This window comes from Colossoma macropomum, unplaced genomic scaffold (genome assembly GCF_904425465.1).
Source record: "Colossoma macropomum unplaced genomic scaffold, Colossoma_macropomum, whole genome shotgun sequence".
NCBI lineage: Eukaryota > Metazoa > Chordata > Actinopteri > Characiformes > Serrasalmidae > Colossoma > Colossoma macropomum.
In genome coordinates this window covers 31,758,579-31,779,396 of record NW_023494807.1, presented here as the reverse complement: position 1 = coordinate 31,779,396, position 20,818 = coordinate 31,758,579, and the positions used below count along the sequence as shown (strand labels likewise).

The 20,818-nt window shown below is 38.7% G+C and overlaps 1 protein-coding gene across 1 annotated transcript in view; it reads right to left on the bottom strand.

Moving 5' to 3' along the window:
* LOC118796907 (artemin) overlaps positions 1-18,602 on the bottom strand; it is a 46,116-nt gene extending 27,514 nt beyond the window's left edge. Inside the window, exons 1-4 of the mRNA XM_036556057.1 lie at positions 18,577-18,602; positions 18,400-18,486; positions 17,536-17,700; positions 13,402-13,499 (exon numbers count right to left, since the gene is read on the bottom strand). Of these exons, the coding sequence (XP_036411950.1) occupies positions 13,402-13,499; positions 17,536-17,700; positions 18,400-18,486; positions 18,577-18,602 (376 nt within the window). The remainder of the gene's footprint in view (positions 1-13,401; positions 13,500-17,535; positions 17,701-18,399; positions 18,487-18,576) is intronic.
* Between the last annotated feature and the right edge of the window lie 2,216 nt (positions 18,603-20,818).

Genomic DNA, 20,818 nt, shown 5'->3' with positions numbered 1-20,818 from the left:
AGCTCTTAAAAATATAACCACGTTATTAAAATGTGTTAAAATATTGTATGCTGTTCAGTGTTCAGGAAATGGTTGTATTCTTTTACATTTAAAAAAGGTTTAAGCATTTATGAACTATGATTTTGCTCAAATGCTCCATCTTAACCCATTCGTTCTGGACTCTCTTGGGAGCGAGTGTAATCAGATTAATCAGATTATGGGTATGTTATAAAAATGAGGAGATTACTAGCAGAATTGCATTCAAACCACAGACACGCAGAGCTGTCACCTTTTGTTTAAATCTGCCGTTTTTATTGATAAATTTGTTCCGTGAATCGTGTAGATTTGAAGAGTTTTTAATTTGGGGGAGAGGGTGGGCGGAGCCATCTGCTGCCATGAGAGATTTCGGAAGGATCCCCCTCACAGCAGCAGTTCACAGTGTTTTAGTAAGTATTTTGTTTTTATTGTCCGAACTGAGCTCTGCAGCGTTTTCCTGAAATGAACTGTTTATTCTATTTCTGTGAAATTCAATGAAGGCCCTGAAGGGGTGTAGTGTATTGTTTTTACATAAAAATCTGGTCCCGCACCAGATACTCTTAGGTGAGCATCCAATACTATCAGGTGAGCACCCAATACTATCAAGTGTGCACCAGATACTATCAAGTGAGCACCCGATACTATGTGGTGAGCACCTATTAGTAACTGAACAAATAAACTTACATTATCATCTTTAAGTCACTTTATTTGACTGACTGTTTATGGATATACAGATGGACACATGTGTGTATAATATATATATATATATATATATATATATATATATATATATATGTATATATATATATACATACAATTTTTTTTTCAACTTGATCGTATCTGGCATGAATTTTTACCTAAAAACAAATACACCACGTCCCTTCAGGGCCTCTGTAAAATTCTACTGTTTGACTATAAAGATGTGATATATATAAATGTATTATACTATATAAATGTGAAAGTTAACTTGCCAGATTTTAATGCTGAAGTGAGCTGACATTAACGAAAAGCTTTGATTCGTGAAAAGAGAGCAAAGAGAGAGAGCGGCAAAGCTAGTTTAGTTTTCACAAGAATTATTTCTTTCTTCAGTAGTTTTTGAATGATAGTTTGTTTGAATGATGGTGCAAAATGTTCATTTGTGTAAATGATTGTTATCTGTAACTAAGATGATCAGCTTCCTCTTAGTTTTCATATGAAATTAACAACTTTTTTTGCTTTTGCATCTGCGTGTTGAACTGGATTTTTCTTTAGCAACTACTTGTTTCACTGTGTTCCCTTTTAGTCTTTCATTTTCCTGTCACTCCATTTTTCTGCCATGATTTCTGAACAAATGTTTCATCTTTACATTTAAAAATATTTGTTAGTTTCGTTAAAAGTGAGATCAGTGACTGTTTGTGTGAGGCACAATATTTCAGTCACTTATTATTTATTATTCTGTTTCATAAAGGAGAGCAGTTTTGTGTTAAGTTAAATTCTCAGTGAAAAAGTCTTGTTGAAATTATTTTGAAAGATGTTTTATCTTGTCTTTAATTAACTATACAAGTTTAAAAAGACTAGTAATCCGAAAATAACAGAAAGCAATCATATTACATTGCTTCAACCTAGTAATCCTTTGGATTAGGTCACAGTTACATCAGTAATCTGTAACAGAATTGATTTTTAAAGTAATCCTCCCAACCCTGTAATGTAAACTCTCAGTAAAAAAGTTATGAAACAGTCACTGGGTCAGTTCCCCTCTTGTCACTGGGGTGGGACCCTCAAGGGTCCATCTCAGTACCTTTAGTCAGGGAACATAACTGAACCATAATCCACTGAAATGATATGTTCTAAGCTGTACTGACTCCACACACCCCGTCTCGTCTCCAGGCTTTTATTTTACTGCTCTGTTTAAAACATTCGGTTATGAAAAGGTACAAATACGAACTTTTCACCTGGAAACACTTATTTAAGGTTCACAATCAGACCTTAAAACCACTGTTGTACCTTTGAGGGAACATTTACACTGTTTTTACCTTGATGAGTGAAAAAGTGTACCTGCATAGAACCTTTATTTCTAACAGTGTAGGGATACAGACCCAAAAAAGATGGTTCTACAAGGGTTCTTCAGTAAAGGCAGTAGTTCTGTTTTGAACCATGAGTTCTACTTAGAACCATTTCATGCTTAAATGGTTCTCTGCATGGTGAAATCGTTCTTCAATTGATGGAGAATGTGTTGTAAATGGTTCTATATGGAACCTTTTTGAAAATGTCTATATTTGTGTTGTAGTCATGGCGACCCCTGGTTCCTATCACCACCACTGTAAAGTCATCTGAACCATTTCACACCAAACCACTCTGAATCTCTCTGATTACATCTCAACCACTGAATTATGAAAAGTGTGGAATTACCCTTTAAGTCATTGTCAGCCAAAAAAAAGCTTTGTAAAAATGAGATATTGTTGAGCCAGGTTAACACTTTTTTTAAAGGTTAAATGCATGTTTTCTTAAATTCAGTGCTGAAAAATGATAATAAAAAGGTACATTTTAAAGATTACAGAAGCTAATGGCATCACAACTGAGCCACTCCAATGAAAAACCAAATATGGACCAATTTTTGGATTATTATTATTTTGCTCATTATTTTAATTTGTACAACCTTTGGCTTAAAAAAGCCTCACTATGCTTTATATATTATTTTATAATATTTATTTATTATGCTTTTATTTATTATTTTAGTGACCCCTTAAATGGCCAGTTTTTGCCCTTAACCCAAATGTAGTTGATCAGCCGAGACACGTTGGGTGTCTGAAGTTTGCCTCTTTAGTTTTGCGCTGGCTAACAAGTAATGGAAGCCTATAGCTCACAAATTAGCATGGCGCTAACTGCATTTTTAAATCGAAAGCAAACTTTAGATGCCAAACCCTGACTACATTTGGGATAAGGGGAAAATTGAAAACTATCCCTTTAATACTTTGGCCCATTATTAATAAATTCATGCTTTTTTCAGCACAAACTTTCAAATTTGCCATAACATTTGAAGTTTATACACCAGTTGAATGATTAAAGGGCCCATATCCTACATGTCTCTTGTATTTTACTTTTCTAACTTGCATTTGTGCGCCTTTCTGTGTCAAGTTAGGTTCATTTTCAGTTTTAGTTTTCATTTCAAGTTTTATTACCCTGTACGTACTTAATAATAAGCCTCAGTATGTAATGGCCTTGGCTTTTAAGGGGTTAATTTCAGATACAGCGCATTAAACAATGTCGTACCATGCTTATATGATTTTTAAATTTTTTTTATAATATATACTTTTCATCACACGGGCTCAGCTGTGGAATCACCCATTTAGTAAAGACTGCAATAAACAATCGCACGAAGTACTGTAGCTCATGAACCGTAGGCTTGTGGTCCCCAAGCAACGTAAGCAACATAGTGAAGATTGTCTCATTAACAGCGCAATGGTTTCTAATTGATATGAATGGTTTTTAATTGATATGAATTCTTGTGCGGTCATTACACGTATTGAGTGAAATAGCCACAGCCTACTGCTTTATTTACAGCGGCTTCAACCGTGGCTCTGCCAATCAGACCGTAGAGCCGGAACTCTGTTTTATAAACAGCTCCAGACCCGGCCTGCCCCGTGGCACTGAGAGCTGTTCTTACTCTGGCTCGGCCTGTGCCACAATCAGGGCAAATTACCCAGCAGTGTCAAAGGCTAAGCTTACAGGGACAATTTGTGGCTATAACTAGACTGAGGCAACAATTACGCTGCATTCTGGAGTCAGCAGAGAAATAGCTGAAGGTGGTGTTTGGGGGTGGGGGGGGGGGAGGGGGAGGGGGTGGGGGTGGACACATATCAGAATGAATAGGTCAAACTTTTTATTCTGTAACCACAAGGGGGAGGAAGTCAGTTCCAACTTTTCAAGCAGAACATCTGTGGTTTCATTAGTTTTCCCCCAAAAATGTCCTGTTCTAACTGTCATGTCAGAGGCCTTGATAGACGGCCTGAAGGGAAGCGGGGCAGAGACGTTAAAGGGACAGTCCAGTGAAAAATCAGATGTACGCAGTTTTCGCCCTTAACCCAAGTGTAGTTGATCAGCCGAGACACGTTGACCGTTTGAAGTTTGCCCCTTTAGTTTTGCGCTGGCTAGCAAGTAATGGAAGCCTATAGCTCACAAATTAGCATGGCGCTAACTGCATTTTTACATTGAAAGCAAACCTTAGACGTCAAACCCTGACTACATTTGGGATAAGGGGGAAATTGAGAACTGTCCCTTTAATACTTTGGCCCATTGTTAGTAAATTTAGGTTTTTTTCAGCACAAACTTTTAAATTTGCCAAAAAATTGAGAGTTTATACAGCAATTGAATGATTAAAGGGCCCATATCCTACATGTTTCTTACATTTGTGTGCTTTCCTGTGCCGAAATTGTCATAATTAATTTTTTTGCAACCTTGCTTATTACATACCAAGGCTTATTGTGCAGCAATTACATAGACTACAATGCAAACTGAGTTATTCTTAGGCTATAAAAGTGTGTAATAAAACTTTGGGTGGGCCTTGGGCCGTTTAGAGGTTACATTAAACAGACTGTTACTGTCTTTAAAACTGATATATGTAAATGAGCTCTGTTCAGATTGGCTGTCCTGTGTTGTGCCTCATTTAAAAGGCAGTTCAGGCCGAAACATATTAATAAAACTTATGATCATTATAATCATTATAATCAATCAATATTGATTTAAAACTTCTTGACACCACATCAGTCTCTTCTATTCACAAATAAAAAAGGTGAGTAGAGTGAAGTTTCCCATGATAAAGGCCCTTTAAATTAATAATAAGTGAGTTATTAAAATGTACATAAGTATAAGCCTTTTTCACTGGACCTCAGATTTAAAAGCATGCTTTGTGGAGGCTGTTCGGTAGGATCAAAGTGTGAATGACCAGCTCTGGACATTTCTGTGTCCACAGGCATACTTTGTCCAGCTCAGGAGCACAGAAGGCCTCTCAGATGGCCCCCAGACGGCTGCGCTGACCCTCAGCGAGGTCAGCTAAGGCCAAACTGTGTCCTTTTTGAGGAAAAGTCGCAACAGACCGTAAGTCAGCGCTCCTCATTCATTCAGTTACAACCCGCTCTTTCAGGCAGGGATGGGAAAAGATACCAGATAAGATTACGATTTACGCGTTCATGCGGGCACATACCAACGCAGATTACTCAAATATTAAATAAATTAATTATACTGGCCTCAAAAGTTTGGGGGTTTTATACAAATGATCTCATGTCAGTTTGCAATAACTTACTATATTGAAACTTAATCAGGTTTATTTAGAGGAAAATAATATTACGTAATATTAATTATGTAAATATTAATGCTAGTTTGGGAATGAAGCCAAAGCCACACCCATTTTCTCCCCTAGTTGTGATGTCAGAACTCATCAGGATTCAAACATTTCATGTGTTTAAAGCAACTTTGCCACCAATTTGTGCTTTTAACAACAGTTTCAGTAAAGAAAACTGTCAAAGCATTATTATTATAGATAAAACCTGCCCTCATATCAAGGACACGTTGATGAACAAGCTGAGTGTTGAAGATAAATAGATACAAAGCATTAGCACGGCTGCTTTATGATAAACTAAACCTTTGCTGGTTTGTTGAAAAATAACCATGATAGAACTCACTTTGGAAGGTGTCCCCAAACAGTTGCTAAAGCAGCACTATACACAACCAGGTGAGTCTGCTAATTTACAGTATGTCACAACTAACGTCTGGTCTGTACAGTACTGTGAAAAAATCAGAGACCAGCCTTCATTTATTTAATTTCAAGTGAAAACAGCTGTTATTTTTTCAGGCAATATTTCTGAGAAGATTAGATCTAAGATAATCCACCTGCAAAAGGAAGGAGATAGAAAATAGGGCTCCTAACAACCACCTGGAAGACCTGGTGGACACCTAAAACTGCCCCCATCAGATAAACAGCGCTTAAAGCTTTCATCTCTGAGAGAGAGGAGAAAATCAAGCTGCTTCAGATCTGAAAACATCCACAGGTGTTTCTGTCCATCCTTCCACTGTGAGAAGACGACTCAGCGCTGTGGGTCTGAAAGGATGTGTAGCTGTCAAGAAGAACCTCACTGAGAAAAGGAGACGGACACATCAAACAAAGAAGCTGAACGATGGACTGACCACCCCAGAGTCCAGACCTCAACACCACTGAATGTGTTTGATTACTTCAGAAAATCATCAACCAGCTTCTAAGACTGAACTTTGGAGGCGTGTCTGCAGATTCTTTGAGGAACTGAAAGTGAGTCTCCTGGAAAGAATGGAAGCTGGAATAAAGGTGAAGAGTGACTCACTGAACAGTCAAACATCTGAGATTAGATTTAGTTGTTGAGGCTTCTGTGTAGTTTTCCTTCCCTAAATGAAGGTGGTCTCTGATGTTTGTATCAGGCCTGAGTTATTGTTCAAATCATCACATACTCGTTTAGCAGTTTAGATATTATTGTCCAGATGGTGAGAATATTCTAACACATCTTCACACACAGACATAACCGCCTCTCCTCCACCGCCAGCACATATAGACACAAACTTTCTCCACCATCTCTTTCAGCGTCAAATGCCCATTAAACTGCACGACCTCTGACAGGTTTATATGGCCCGATCTCACGGTCCTGCTGGAGGCCAGCGCACCATTAAGAACATTAAAACTCACTCTTCAAGCTCTAACTCCCACGTGTCAAACACAAGGCCTGCGGGCCAAGTCAGGCCCGTGACAGTCCTTTTCGGCCAGCAAAATTATTTTCATTTTCTATTCTTATTAGCCCGTTTCACCCTGAGATGGACTACAGACCCCAGCATGCATTGCAACATAGTGCACATTCTGACCCCCAACAACAAACTATAGACCAGTGGTTACATACAAAGAAAAGATGCCTGGTGTCTGGTTCAAGCAAACAGGCAGTTTCAAAAAAGTTATAGAAAACAGTTTATACATACATTACATACATACATACATACATACATACATACATACATACATACATACATACATACATACATACATACATCATCTAAACCGCTTATCCTTCTGGGTCATGGTGGGGTGCTGGAGCCTATCCCAGCTGTCATTGGGTGGAAGGCAGGATACACCCTGAACAGGTCGCCAGTCCATTGCAGGGCAGACAGACAGACATACACACTCACACCTAGAGGCAATTCAGCATGTCTGCATGTTTTTGGACTGTGGGAGGAAACCGGAGTACCCGGAGGAAACCCACACAGACACGGGGAGAACAGGCAAACTCCACACAGAAATGACCCTGGCCACCTGGCCGGGAATCGAACCCAGGCCATTCTTGCTGTGAGGTGACAGCGCTACCCACTGTGCCACCGTGCCGCCCAAAAACAGTTTATTTTATTTAGAATTATTTTTGAATAAGTACTCAATGCCTGTTTTGCTGTTGCAGTTTGGGCATATTTTGAATAAACAGTGGCCCATTCGGGTCGTGGCAAAATGTAAGCTGAAAATGAAATAAAAACACAGCTGGCCCAGAGATTTGTTTGGATTTTTTAATATGGCCCTTTTAGTGGTTGAGTTTGACACCCCTGCTCTAACTATTCAGCGCCTGTTCTTTTCTGCTGCTCTGCTTTAAATAGAAGCTTGAAAATGAAAATGAAAGGACATTCCTATCATCACTACCCACTGTTTTCCAGTTTTTACTTTTAAAAGGTTTCCCAAAGGGTTTTTCCAGGGTTCTTTAGTAAATGCAATAGAATATAGAAGAGTAACCCTTGAACTAAACTAAACCTTGTTTGATGAAAAAATAACAGTGAGAGAACTCATGTTTCAAATTTGGAAGGTGTCCCCAAACTTTTGACAGACAGTTGCTAAAGCAGCACTACACAAAACCAAGTGAGTCTGCTAATTTACAGTATGTCACAATTAATGTGTGTCTGTACAGTACTGTAAAAAAAAATCAGAGACCAGCCTTATTTGAAGTTTATTAAAGGGTTCTACCAGGGTTCTTTAGTAAATGCAGTGGTTACATATAGAACAGTGAGTGTGTTTACATGCGCTCAATAATCCGATCATAATGGATTTCTGCAGTTATCTGATTATTCAAATGGTCATGTGAACAGCACACTCTGATTTCTTAGATTGGAGTAAGGTCTAGAAATCTGATTAAGAAATCTGATAAAGAGGCTTAGCTCAGTAATCAGATTTCTCAGTGCATGTGAACTCTTACTCTGATTTCTTTCGGATTTCTCAGTCTGAGCATGTGCGAAAACAGACGGCGGTACCAGAAATAAGCGAGCAGCGTCGCCGGGAGATGCAGCGAAACGCTTTTGGAGCCACACTGAAACCGAATTCATGCTTGACGAAATAAAGGATTTAAATATTTTTCATCTTCTAGATGATGTTTGTTCATATTTTCAGGTAAAGTGGCGATGTTTTGAAAAAAGCCGCGGCACGAAGTTTGAGTTTTATATTATGGTTATGTCACGTCTTCTTCTGTGAGTTTACTGGCTGGTTGTAAAGCAGAAATCTGATTACTGTCTGACTCATGTAGATCTGGAGTTTCCCTATTATCTGATTACTCAACTGCATGTAAACGCATTGATCGGATTACTAACAAAATCAGATTTTCTGCAGTTATCGGATTATTAAGTGCATGTAAACACACTCACTGAAGACTTATAGAACTATTTGAATGCATGAATGCTTCTTGCTTATTCATGGCTAGGTTCTTATCTATGATGGAAAACCAGTTTATGGTTCTTTAAACAACGTTCTACAAACACTCTCAAATATAAAGGTGCCAGAAATGCTTCTTTACACAACGAGAAGATCCCTTTTTATGGGACGGTTCTTTAGAGAACCATCTCTATGTTTGTAATGGAGATGTGTTATTTTAAGAACTCTTCTAAGGTTGAAAGAGCCTCTACATGATCTAAAGGTTCTAGGAAGAACCCTTAACATTGGTAAAGAATATTTATATTATGCAAAGCCTGTAAAATGTTCTTCACGCTCACAAATCTCTTTTCAAATGTGGTTCTTTAGAGAAACAAAAGTGGTTCTTCTATGGCATCATTCGATTCAGTACAAGCAGCTATTGTCACATAAACTTTGTCACTATGTAGAACCCTTTCTGCTAAGAGTCTTGTGTTCTGGGAAAACCCTTGAATTTCTATAGAACCTATGTGGACTGTAAGGTTCTTCGCACTCATATACTCATTTACATTATTGCTTCTTTAAAGAACCATCCAGTGAAAAATTCTTTAAAGAACGTGTTTTTTTTTTTCTTTTTTTGTGTGGTATTTTTCCAAAGAACCCTTTTTGGCACCTTTATTTTTTAAGTGTGCAGCTCTTTGTGTCATAATGAACAGACGAATAGAAACGGTGGAATATTATGGAAATAAATCTTATTACATTAATGTAAGTAACATGATGGCAATGTTACATTAACATTACAGCTACAAATGTTTTTGCTTCTTCTGTAAAGTTACCATTTCAGAGATACGGTGTTTTGTCGTAACACTGACGTTATGCTGGCTCTCAAGACCACCATCAACGTCAAGAGCAAAATCAGAGTGGAGGTGGTGGAAGTGGAAACAGGAGTGTCTTGTTAGCACAAAGGAATTTAGGAGAGACTGAAAAACTCTCACTGTCTACCAGCGATGGGACGGAATCATGACAGCAGTGACCTAAACTATCAATATTGTCATTGTGTTACTGTTAAAATACAATAAGAATGTTTAAAAAGCACAAATACACATTAAAATCAATTCACTACAGCAACTTTATTGATAGATATCTGTTAAACTCCTGTACAGAGATGAATTACCGGGGTCGACCAAGGCCCCTGACCACCAGGGTCTTTGGTGGACCTCAGCCCACTGTCTCCAAGGATAGTCCACTACAGATGCAAACATTAGATGAATGAACAGCCCTTATATGTAATGACTACATAAATGCAGACACCCTGTTTTTATATTCAAAATAAAATTAAAAAGCCTTCGTGACACCTAAAGTGTGCCGAAACATAACTACAAGAAATAAATGGCTATCGCACATGATTTATCATTCAGGTTAGAGGGTCAGCGCAGCCGTCTGGAGACCATCTGAGACGCCTTCTGTGCTCCTGAGCTGGACAAAGTGTGCTTGTGGACACAGAAATGTCCAGAGCTGGTCATTCACACTTTGATCCTACTTGAACAGTCTCCACAAAGCAAGCTTTTAAATCTGAGGCCCAGTGAAAAAGGCTTATACTTACGTACATTTTAATAACTCACTTATTATTAATTTAAAGGGCCTATATTCAACATTTATTAATATTGTAATAATAATATAATATTATCTATATTAAATATTATATAATAGTTTCCCTTGATGTCCACTTAACATTTATGGGGGTTTATGTATGAAAAACAGCCACACACAGCAAATGCATTACAAAATGAAGCATGTATGAAATTCCTTAGTTATTAGAAATATATCACATTTTGTATTTTTGGGGTAATCAAACATTTAAAGCTTTAAATTTGCTGGTATTTTTAGGACGCACCACTGAAAATATGGTTTATCATGAACTATAAAAAATAAAGGGGCCAAAAAGAGTCTGAAGCCATTAAAGAGCTGCTTTTGGTTCCCCAAAGAACCTTTTAGTGTAAGGTTCTTTAGAAAGCCACTTTTGTAAATGGGATATAATGTAAAGGTTTTCATTTGCTACAGAAACTTTTTACAATATATGAAGATTCTTTAAGCCTTTAACATCAAATCTCTCTATTTAACTGTGGTTCTTTAAGGAACCAAAAGTGGCTCTAGTAAGTAAGTAACTGTGTCTATGGTCAGTTTTCTGTGGTGCGTCCTAAAAATACAGACGTCCACCAAAAATGTAGTGCTTTAAAATTTCAAATGATCTAAATTAAAAGAATGTAAATTTCACATATTTAATAGAGAGAACTATTTTTACTTGTTTTGTTGAGTGAAAATAAGTATTTATGAAACACAGCCATAATTCATTTTTCCATAACCTCTCTTTATCCCTCAGAATTAAACAGTTTGGCTTTGTTACTGTGCCTTTAAGACTGATGTATGTAAATGAGATCTATTCTGATTGGCTGTGCCAATTTAAAAAATCAGTTTCCTTTTAATTTCAGCAAGAGTAGGTGGGGCTAAACTGCTATAGACTCAAGAGGAAGATATATGCACATACACTGGTTTTTATGACATCACAGAAACACAAAGTCAAAACAGGCTGTTAAGCTGTTTTTACAGCTTAGTTTCCAGTATATGGACCGAAAAGTAAACAGTACTATAGTATATAGTACATAGTACATACTATATTAAAATAGAGGAGCTATAATTTCCATAATATGGGCCCTTTAAAGTTATTTTATGTATTTTTTGTCAGACTCTGGGGTCAGGGGGCCTGCAAACACATTTCCTGTATTTCCTTATAACACCAAAAAATCAACAATTTACAACTGAAATAAATATGAAACTATTAACGGCACGGCTGCTGTTTACTGTTCAGATCAAAACTGTGTAAACATGTAGAGATTTTTACTTCCACTGTTATGTTTTCCACTGTTACAATTCCAAAAATCACACATGGTTATTAGACTTATTTAAACTTACTAGACTTATTCAATTTAAACTGGGTTTAATCCTCCAGTATATCCTCTAAATCAGTGCCCGTCCCGATTCCGTACACATGACCTCTGGATCACTCGCAGTGTGTCCGTGAGAAAAGACGCAGACGCTGAACTGAACAGCTCAAAGGAGCCTCACAGAAACGCACACGGACGTGTAATCAGGCGAAAACCTAACAAGCGTGACGTTCTCTGCTCTGCTGAGCTCATATGAAAGTACGAACTGACCAGGAGATGTAAATCAGAGTCAATGCGTGAGAACTTCATACCCTCAACGGGACGATACAGCAAACATTCACAGATTTGGATGAGCTGCTCTGACGTCCAGCTCAGAAACAGATTATCACTCAGCCTCATTAACATTCACATCAGACTAATCACAAAATCAAGCATGTATGATATTCCTTAGTTATTAGAAATATGTCACACTTTGTATTTTTTGGTAAATTGAACATATAAAAGCTTTAAAATAACTGGTGTTTTTAGGATGCGCCACGAAAAACGTAGTTTATCACGAACTTTATAAAAATTAAAGGGGCCAAAAGTCCAAAACCATTAAAGAACCACTTTTGGTTCCCTAAAGAACCTTTTCGTGGATGAAACTTTTGTAAATGAGATGTAATGTAAAGGTTTTGAACTGCTAAAGAAACTTTTTCAATATGTGAGGATTCTTTTATTCTTTTTAAGCCTTTAAAATCAAATCTCTTTAATTAAATGTGGTTCTTTAAGGAACCAAAAGTGGTTCTTCTAAGTAAGTAACCGTGTCTATGGTAGTTTTTTGTGGTGCATCCTAAAAATGCTGACGTCTACCGAAAATGTAGTGCTTTAAAATTTCAAATGTAAAAAATGGAAATTTCAAATTTTCAATAGACTGAATTATTTTTATTTGTTTTGTTTTGTTGAGTGAAAATAAATCCACAGTTACTGTTTATTTATTGAATTTAACAAATTGGTTAAAAAATAATACAACATAAAATGTGGCCTTGGCAAAAAGTTAAGGCACATTTTATATGTTATGTTTATTGTTATGTTTTTAAATATGTTCAGCAAATAAATTGAAATTATGCTCTGAAATTTGTACATTTAATTTTATATTTTAATTTTTTTGTATTTAAGTGTGTTCTCTGTCAACTGTATATCTAATAACTACGTAATATTGCACAAGTTTAATTTTGTAATTAGCTAAGTATGAATGGTGTAAATAATCCATCTCTGAGCTGGACTTCAGAGCACTTCATCCAAATCTACCAATATTCACTGTAACATCCCGAAGAGGGGATGAAGCGGATGAGGTGTGACTTAAAATCAATTTGTTGTGACTCAAAAATAGTTAATCACAAGTTTATCATAAAAATAGTTCATCATGATTTAGAAATAGTGGATCATGAGTTTATTATAGTAAAAGTGTATCATGAACTGGTCAATTAAGGAACTTTAGACTCAACTGTAGCAGAATGACCCGCTCTACACTCTCACCCTGCCCCATTACAGGCTGTTTTTGAGTCTGCAGGAAAGGTACTGAATCAATGTGACACCATTCTCAGCCTTTCTGACACTTCCAGACAAACCAGAGAGTTACAAACAGCAGCACCTCCAGCCGCCAAACACACCCCGACACTCCACACAGTCAAAACAGAGCTGCTGACTCGCTCACACAACCAGCACAGACCCAGCCAGTGCACTTATCAGACTCGAATTAAAGGCCAAGTCTCATCAGAAGTGAAAGTGAGAGTCGATAATGAGATTAAAGCTGCCTACCCAACATGCCGAGCGTGTCCGCGCGTGTCTCCGAACCCAAAGTCCACGAGGCGTGAGGAGCAGAAACGGTGAAGCTGCGCAGGTTAACACTGCAGGAGCTAAACTCCACACAGGCTTTAAACAGGAGGAGCAGCAACAGCAGCAGGAGGAGGAGAAGGAGGAAGCACCTCCCTCTGGGGCCAAGCACTCTTACACCACACCAATCAGCACCAGCAACAACAATAATACTAATACTAATACTACTACTACTAATAATAGCAATAATACTGACAACTACAATTTCCTGCTGTTCCTGTATGTCACTGTTAGACTGTACAACAGCCCACTGACTGGCTGGTTCAGAGCAAATGATCTGCAAGTTTATCTTCATATATTTTAACCTCTGTCATTGCTATGAGTTTTCTCGAGACGTTTCAAATTTACATCTATGAAACCTTTAATTTTCATACTTAGTTTTTTAATCACAGCAGCAACAACCACAGCAACAGCCACAGCAACAAGAAAACAGCAACCAAAGCAATGACAAGAGACGCAGCACCAACAGCAACACCAACCGCAGCAACAATAACAAAGACTGCAACAACAAGAACCACAGCATCAACAAAACATCAACTAAAGCAACAATAGTGACAACAATCGCAGCAACAACAGCGACACCAACTGCAGCAACAACAACAACCACAGCAACACCAAGAACCACAGCAACAACAGTAACTACTAAAGATCTACTAAAGCAACAATAGTGACAACAATCGCAACAACAATAACAACCACAGCAACACCATGAACCATAGAAACAACAGCCAGAGCGAACACAGTAGTAACATCAACTACAGCAACAGCAACAGCAGCAGCAACAACCACAGGAACAACAACTATAACAACAGCAATAGCAACAAAACATCAACCAAAGCAACAACTGTGACAATAACCACAGCAACAATAACAACCACTGCAACAACAAGAACCACAGCATCCACAAAACATCAACTAAAGCAACAATAGTGACAACAATCGCAGCAACAACAGTGACACCAACTAGCACAACAATAACAACCACAGCAACACCAAGAACCACAGCAACAACAGTAACTACTAAACATCTACTAAAGCAACAATAGTGACAACAATCGCAGCAACAACAGTGACAACAGCAACAACAATAACAACCACAGCAACACCAAGAACCATAGCAACAACAGCCAGAACAACCACAGTAGTAACATCAGCTACAGCAACAGCAACAACCACAGGAACAACAACTATAACAACAACAATAGCAACAAAACATCAACCAAAGCAACAACAGTGACAATAACCGCAACAATAACAAACACCAACAGCAACAAAAGTAACTACTAAACATTTACTAAAGCAACAATAGTGACAACAATCGCAGCAACAACAGTGACACCAACTGCCACAACAATAACAACCACAGCAACACCAAGAACCATAGAAACAACAGCCAGAACGACCACATTAGTAACATCAACTACAGCAACAGCAACAGCAGCAGGAACAACCACAGGAACAACAACTATAACAACAGCAACAGCAACAAAACATCAACCAACAGCAGCAGCAGCAATAATTTTCAAAATGCAGTAGCAACAGCAGCAACACTAACACCCGCAGCAACAACAACACCCGCAGCAACAACAACACCCGCAGCAACAATAACAACCACAGTAATAACATTAACCACAGCAACAGCAGCAGCAACAACAGCAGCAGCAACAACAGCAGCAGCAACAATGGTGATAATAATAATAATAATAATAATAATAATAATACAATAATAACAATGAATAATTATGTTAACAATAATTTCAGTTGTTTCTGCATAACACTGTTTATAAAGGATGAAAACTGATTTAGAGAACAATTACTGATAGTTCTTTATCATTTTAAGTCTTTTAAATATCAAATATTTTTTGTTCTGAATTCAATTCAACTTCAAATCAGTTCCAGTTTTTTTTTTATACCAACAGCAACCAATGGCAACCACAATGACAATAACAATAACAACAATAATAATACAAACATTGTTGTTATTATTATTATTATTATTATTATTATTATTATTATTATTGTTATTTATTAAACTGTGAACTCCCAAAGTAGACAACATGATTTTTTGCTTGTCAGAAATGAATCAATTAAATTAGGCTCAGATGAGTCTCAAAAAAAACGATCATGAACTTTTCTCCATAAACGGTATCCATTGACAATGCAGGACAATGTTCTAAAGATAAATCCAGCTTGAAAAACACATCCAGAACAAACGCACATCCTTAATATCTCCTCTGTTCCTCCTCTGTGTTCCTTGGTTTACGCAGAGTGTTGCTCTCTGGAGTTTGGGGAGTTCAGGCTGATGGATCCACGCAGCTTCTTCCCTTCTGTCTTTCTGAGTAAGCACAGTGGAGACTCCCCCGGGACCTGCGGCTCATACAGCACAACCTTTCACAATCCCTCAGCAAACTGTGTGGGTTTCAAAGGCTGCATCTGAGCCCACAGAAGGAACGCGCTACGCTTTATAAACTTGAATGTGCACTAAACAAACTCACCTGTCCAGCTCCTCTAACAGCGCCAGAACACGGCGATTAGTCAGATATTTTTCACCCCCCACTCACTCTTCATTTTCAAACGTGTTGTGAAACGTGCAGACTGATTGATTACCTATAAAAACAGCAGGATTATTGTTGCAATCGCTGATATAGATTAGACTGACCCATGATTCATACACTGTGCGCACACTACACAAACAGCTGTCACGTCCACCAAACCTGTGAATAATGCTCTGCAGCAGAACAGAACCGCAGTGAAACCTAAAACTTTTATAACTTGACGTGCTTGCCAAACATATGTTCACAAAAAAACGTTGGGTGAAGGAGTCGACCGAATCATGACCAGAGCTGTGACCTCCCAGGAACAGGAGTTTAGTGGTCATGCATTATCACAAGCCTACTGTTTATCACCATTTTGATCGCTTGAATCGGTTATTTGATCCACGCACTCGTTCTACTCTAAGTAAACTATGTTAATTCCTTAGATAAATCTCTAAATTGGCTTGGTATGTTGAAAAGTGGAGAATGTGCCCTTGAGGAGGGTACGTAACCCCTTGCACCAGAAGTGAACCCCACATGCCCTGATCCAATTCTCAAGGCTACCGCCTTGAAAAAGAACAGGGCCTACAATGACTAAATACACCTCTTCAAATCACTCTGATGGATTATGATGATTCCATGTTGCCAGACAAAGTGTCTGTATGCTGTCAGTCAGCAAACTGCATCAACTGTTCATGACCGTCACAACGGCAAATCAGTCGGTTACATCACAACCTTTCAGAGAGTTCAGTTTCCATATCATTGTGTAATTCACTGAGAGGGAACGTCTGCTGTGGGATGGAAAGGAATTATGTGCCGGAAATAAGTAATGTGAGTGTATTAGTTCTCATTTGGTTCTTAGAGGTTCAAGCGAAATATCACAGCTTAGTCAATTTCATTCATAATAAGTCAGCCGGCCAAAATGTTTCAGGCTGAGGCACAACAAGGATGACACGGAGCTAATTAATCAAGACATTTAAACCTGAACTGAACTTGAAATGTCTATTTTTCGAATTGTCTGAACCTTATCACTGATTAGGGAACATTTTCCCATCAGTTATATTTTAACTAACAACTTAAACATGTTAAGAAAGGACTTAATACCAGAACAAAAAGGGGCCAGTTACATAACCCTGAGGTACACCATGACTGAAATCCATAGAATCTGGCTATTACCACGAGGTTAATTAAAATGCTTAAAATTAGTGACATCCAAGTCACAGGAAGCAGCATCTAGAAGGTTCTGATGACAACTTTGTGAAGATTTTTGCTTCCCAGCCATCACCCTAAGAAAAGTGAAGCACATGTTTAATGTTTTTGGTGCAAGAAAACCACTAATTTGCTGGAACACCTTAATGAACAGATAAAGTCTGTCTCAGGTATCTTAAAATGCTGAATATATTGCGTGGCACACACCTGGTTCAAATGTCACTCTTATTATCATATGATATGCCTCTGCTCACCGTAAGTCAGCATCAATGCGTTTTATGTTGTGTTAATGTGGTCATGATTTTGACGGAGTTACCAAGCCGACGGTAGAAAGGGGATTCCGCTGAAGCCAGGCATTCCTTGGCTCCGGTTCTCAGGAACACCTTTGCCTGCCCAAACCTCCTCCAGCCTCCCACCCCCTCTCTCCAGCTGAGCTTTCTCCACCCACAAACATGCACTCGTTCTTCTGGCACTCCTTCCACTGCAAACACCAAGCTCAGAGCACAAAGCCCTGGGCAAACAAGGCCTCGCTTGCCTTCCTCTCAACAAGAAAAACGGCAAGACAAATGCAGGGAGGCTCCCTGCTGCCCTATTAATAGACCAAAGCAACAATGCATGCAGCTGAGTACAAGATGAAAGAATGAGATTCAGCTCTCATGACAGGTACTCCAGCCGTGGGTGGAAGAAGCATCACCAACATGAAGGGATACTGATCTGCCATCTCGTCAGGCAACCCCTGCAGATTTCGGTAGCTAACCATTCAGGTTTGATCAGATAACACTGGTGAATATTTGAGCTGTGAGGATTTCCAAGGTGCTTTTCAGAAGCACCAAAGCATGTCCCATGTAGGGCTTTCTCCAGCAACCATCTGCTCTCAGGTGCAGTCCAGGTATTTTCCCACTGAGAATTCACACTGTGGAACCACGAACAGACAAACTGTGGAACTACTGATACAAAGACATGGTAAAGACTATTGCTAGTGCAATCAATCTGAGAAAAAGCATTGTCTCATTGGCCTACATGCTGTGACGGCGCTAATTAGCCAGTCACCTGAGGCATGCACTGTACATGTCTTTTCATTGCTAATGGTGAAGCAAAAGCACCCAAACAAGAAAACAATCCACTCGTCAGTGACAACGCATGCCTTCAAAAGAAGGCGACACCTACTCTGACATAATACCTGGCTGTCAGCTTGAGCGATGAACACGAGCTTGCGTTATTGAGCAGATTCGAGGAAGACTGCCGCTGTGTGCTCTTCGCTAAGCCTCTGAGCACAGGAACAACAAACGTAGGCACCGAGTACACATGCGGCTCATACTCGGCCAAGTTTAATTAGGCTGAGGCACATACTACAGACATTTTCTGCAAGTCCACTCCCACCATCGTCAATCCTCTTGGCAGGTGTCCTGTCCCTTGTTGTCTGTGTTCCAGCTTGCTAACGTGCTATTATCAGTTGTGCTTACGTTTTCTACCTTTGGTCACATTGGAAATCAAAGGAAACTATTTACAGTACTGTGCAAGAGACTGTTCAAGTCCAAATTCATTTTCAGAGTCAGGAAAATTATACAAAAGGCTCAGCAACAAAATATATTATCAGATATTTGTTTCAGCCCCCTGCGATGGACTGGCGACCTGTCCAGGGTGTATCCTGCCTTCTGCCCAATGACAGCTGGGATAGGCTCCAGCACCCCACCGCGACCCAGAAGGATAAGTGGTTTAGATGATGTATGTATGTATGTATGTATGTTTCAGCCCCACTTTACTGGGATAGCTCAGAATAAACTATCTACAGATGTTGAAATGATCAATAAACTATCTGGTGAAACCTGGCTGATTCTCAACACGGTTATGGTTATGCTTAGGGTGAGCTGAGTCGTCTTCTCACAGTGGAAGGATGGACAGAAACACCTGTGGATGTTTTCAGATCTGAAGCAGCTTGATTTTCTCCTCTCTCTCAGAGATAAGAGCTTTAAGTGCTGTTTATCTGATGGGGGCAGTTTTAGTGGTCCAGAACACCTGAGGAAGCAAAAGTGACCTTGATTTTCTCCTGAGTGACGCACCAATCACAACTGAAGTCCAACAAGCATGAATTTTTATGGTCAGGTCCGATTCTGATTTCTTTACAGCCAAACTGGCCCAGAGCTCATGTTTTTTGTTTGATTGATCTGCAACACAGATCGACTAAAATCAAAATAATAACCAAATCACATGATCAAATAAAAATCTGATCACACGCTCCCATACAAAAAAAAAATTAGCCAAGCTCATAATGTTGAAATTAGACCCCGAACTGATGAGCAGCTGAAATCCTGTATCAAACAAGAACAGGAAAACATTTCACTTTCAAAACTACAGCAGTGTCTCCTCAGTTCCCAAACGCTCACAGAGTGTTGTTTAAAAGAAGAGGTGATGTAGCACAGTGGTAAACAGGCCCCCGTCCCAACTTTTTTGGAACGTGTTGCTGCCATCAAATTCAAAATTGCCATTTATTTTTCTAAAAAAAATAAAATTTCTCAGTTTCAACATTTGATTTAATGTCTTTGTACTATTTTCAATGAAATATAGGGTTTAAATGACGATCAATGTCCCAACTTTCTTGATACATATATATATATAAAGAAAATGCTGGTGTTCTCAGAACTCAGAACAATGGACTGACCATTCCCAGAGTCCAGAGTCCTCCACATCACTTTGGGATTACTTCAGAAACTGCTAAACAGCTGAACTTTGGAGGTGTGTCTGCAGATTTCTTTGAGCAACTGAAAGCGAGTCTCCTGAAAAGAATGTAATTTTCTGTTCCAATATGCTTTTGCTGTTTTTGTGGTGCTCAAACATGGATAATGTATTTATTAATGGCTGTTTTGACTGAAATTTAAAAAAGAAGGTGGGCTCTGACTTTTGCACAGTACTGTATATATTTAATCAAACTTAATTGCCTTTACATAGACAAACATAGTTTCTCTATATTCTTTCTAGATCTGTAACGTAAGCGTGTTTAATCAAAGTTTCTGTCTCTCCAGAGGATTAACACTGGGCGCAGAATCAAGAACAGGTATGTGTCATCTAAATTCCCTGAAATCTGACAGGCATTAACCTGTTACAAAATAACCTAACGTGGATATGAATAAGTGCCAAAGAACTGGTACGTCAGCATAAAGTGTCTTAGCAATCTAAAACCGAATTAAAAGCTCATAGGCAGTTTGCAGGAGGAAACTACGAGACATAAAGCTACAGAGTGCATGTAGCTGCGCTAAGACAGTATTGACACTCCTCGGATTTGTTTGTAGTTCCTCCCTGTACCATCGTCTGAACATGCAATGCATAGAAAACAGAGCAAGGGTCACCCAAGATCAAAGATCCAGGAAACCGTGCTGTCACACAACAAGGTTTGTGGTACTTTTTATTTGGTGCACACCTGTGTATCCAAACAAAAAGTGCAAAGCATGGTCAATAAAGTACAAAAATGAGGCACAAAATAAGGGAAAGCAATGACATTAAGAACTGCAATTACTCACAGTATGCACAGTTGTACAGCTATGTGTGTAAAGGAAGTTGGCCTTCATGGAAAGACTAAGCATTGCAGTAATACTGTTATTTCA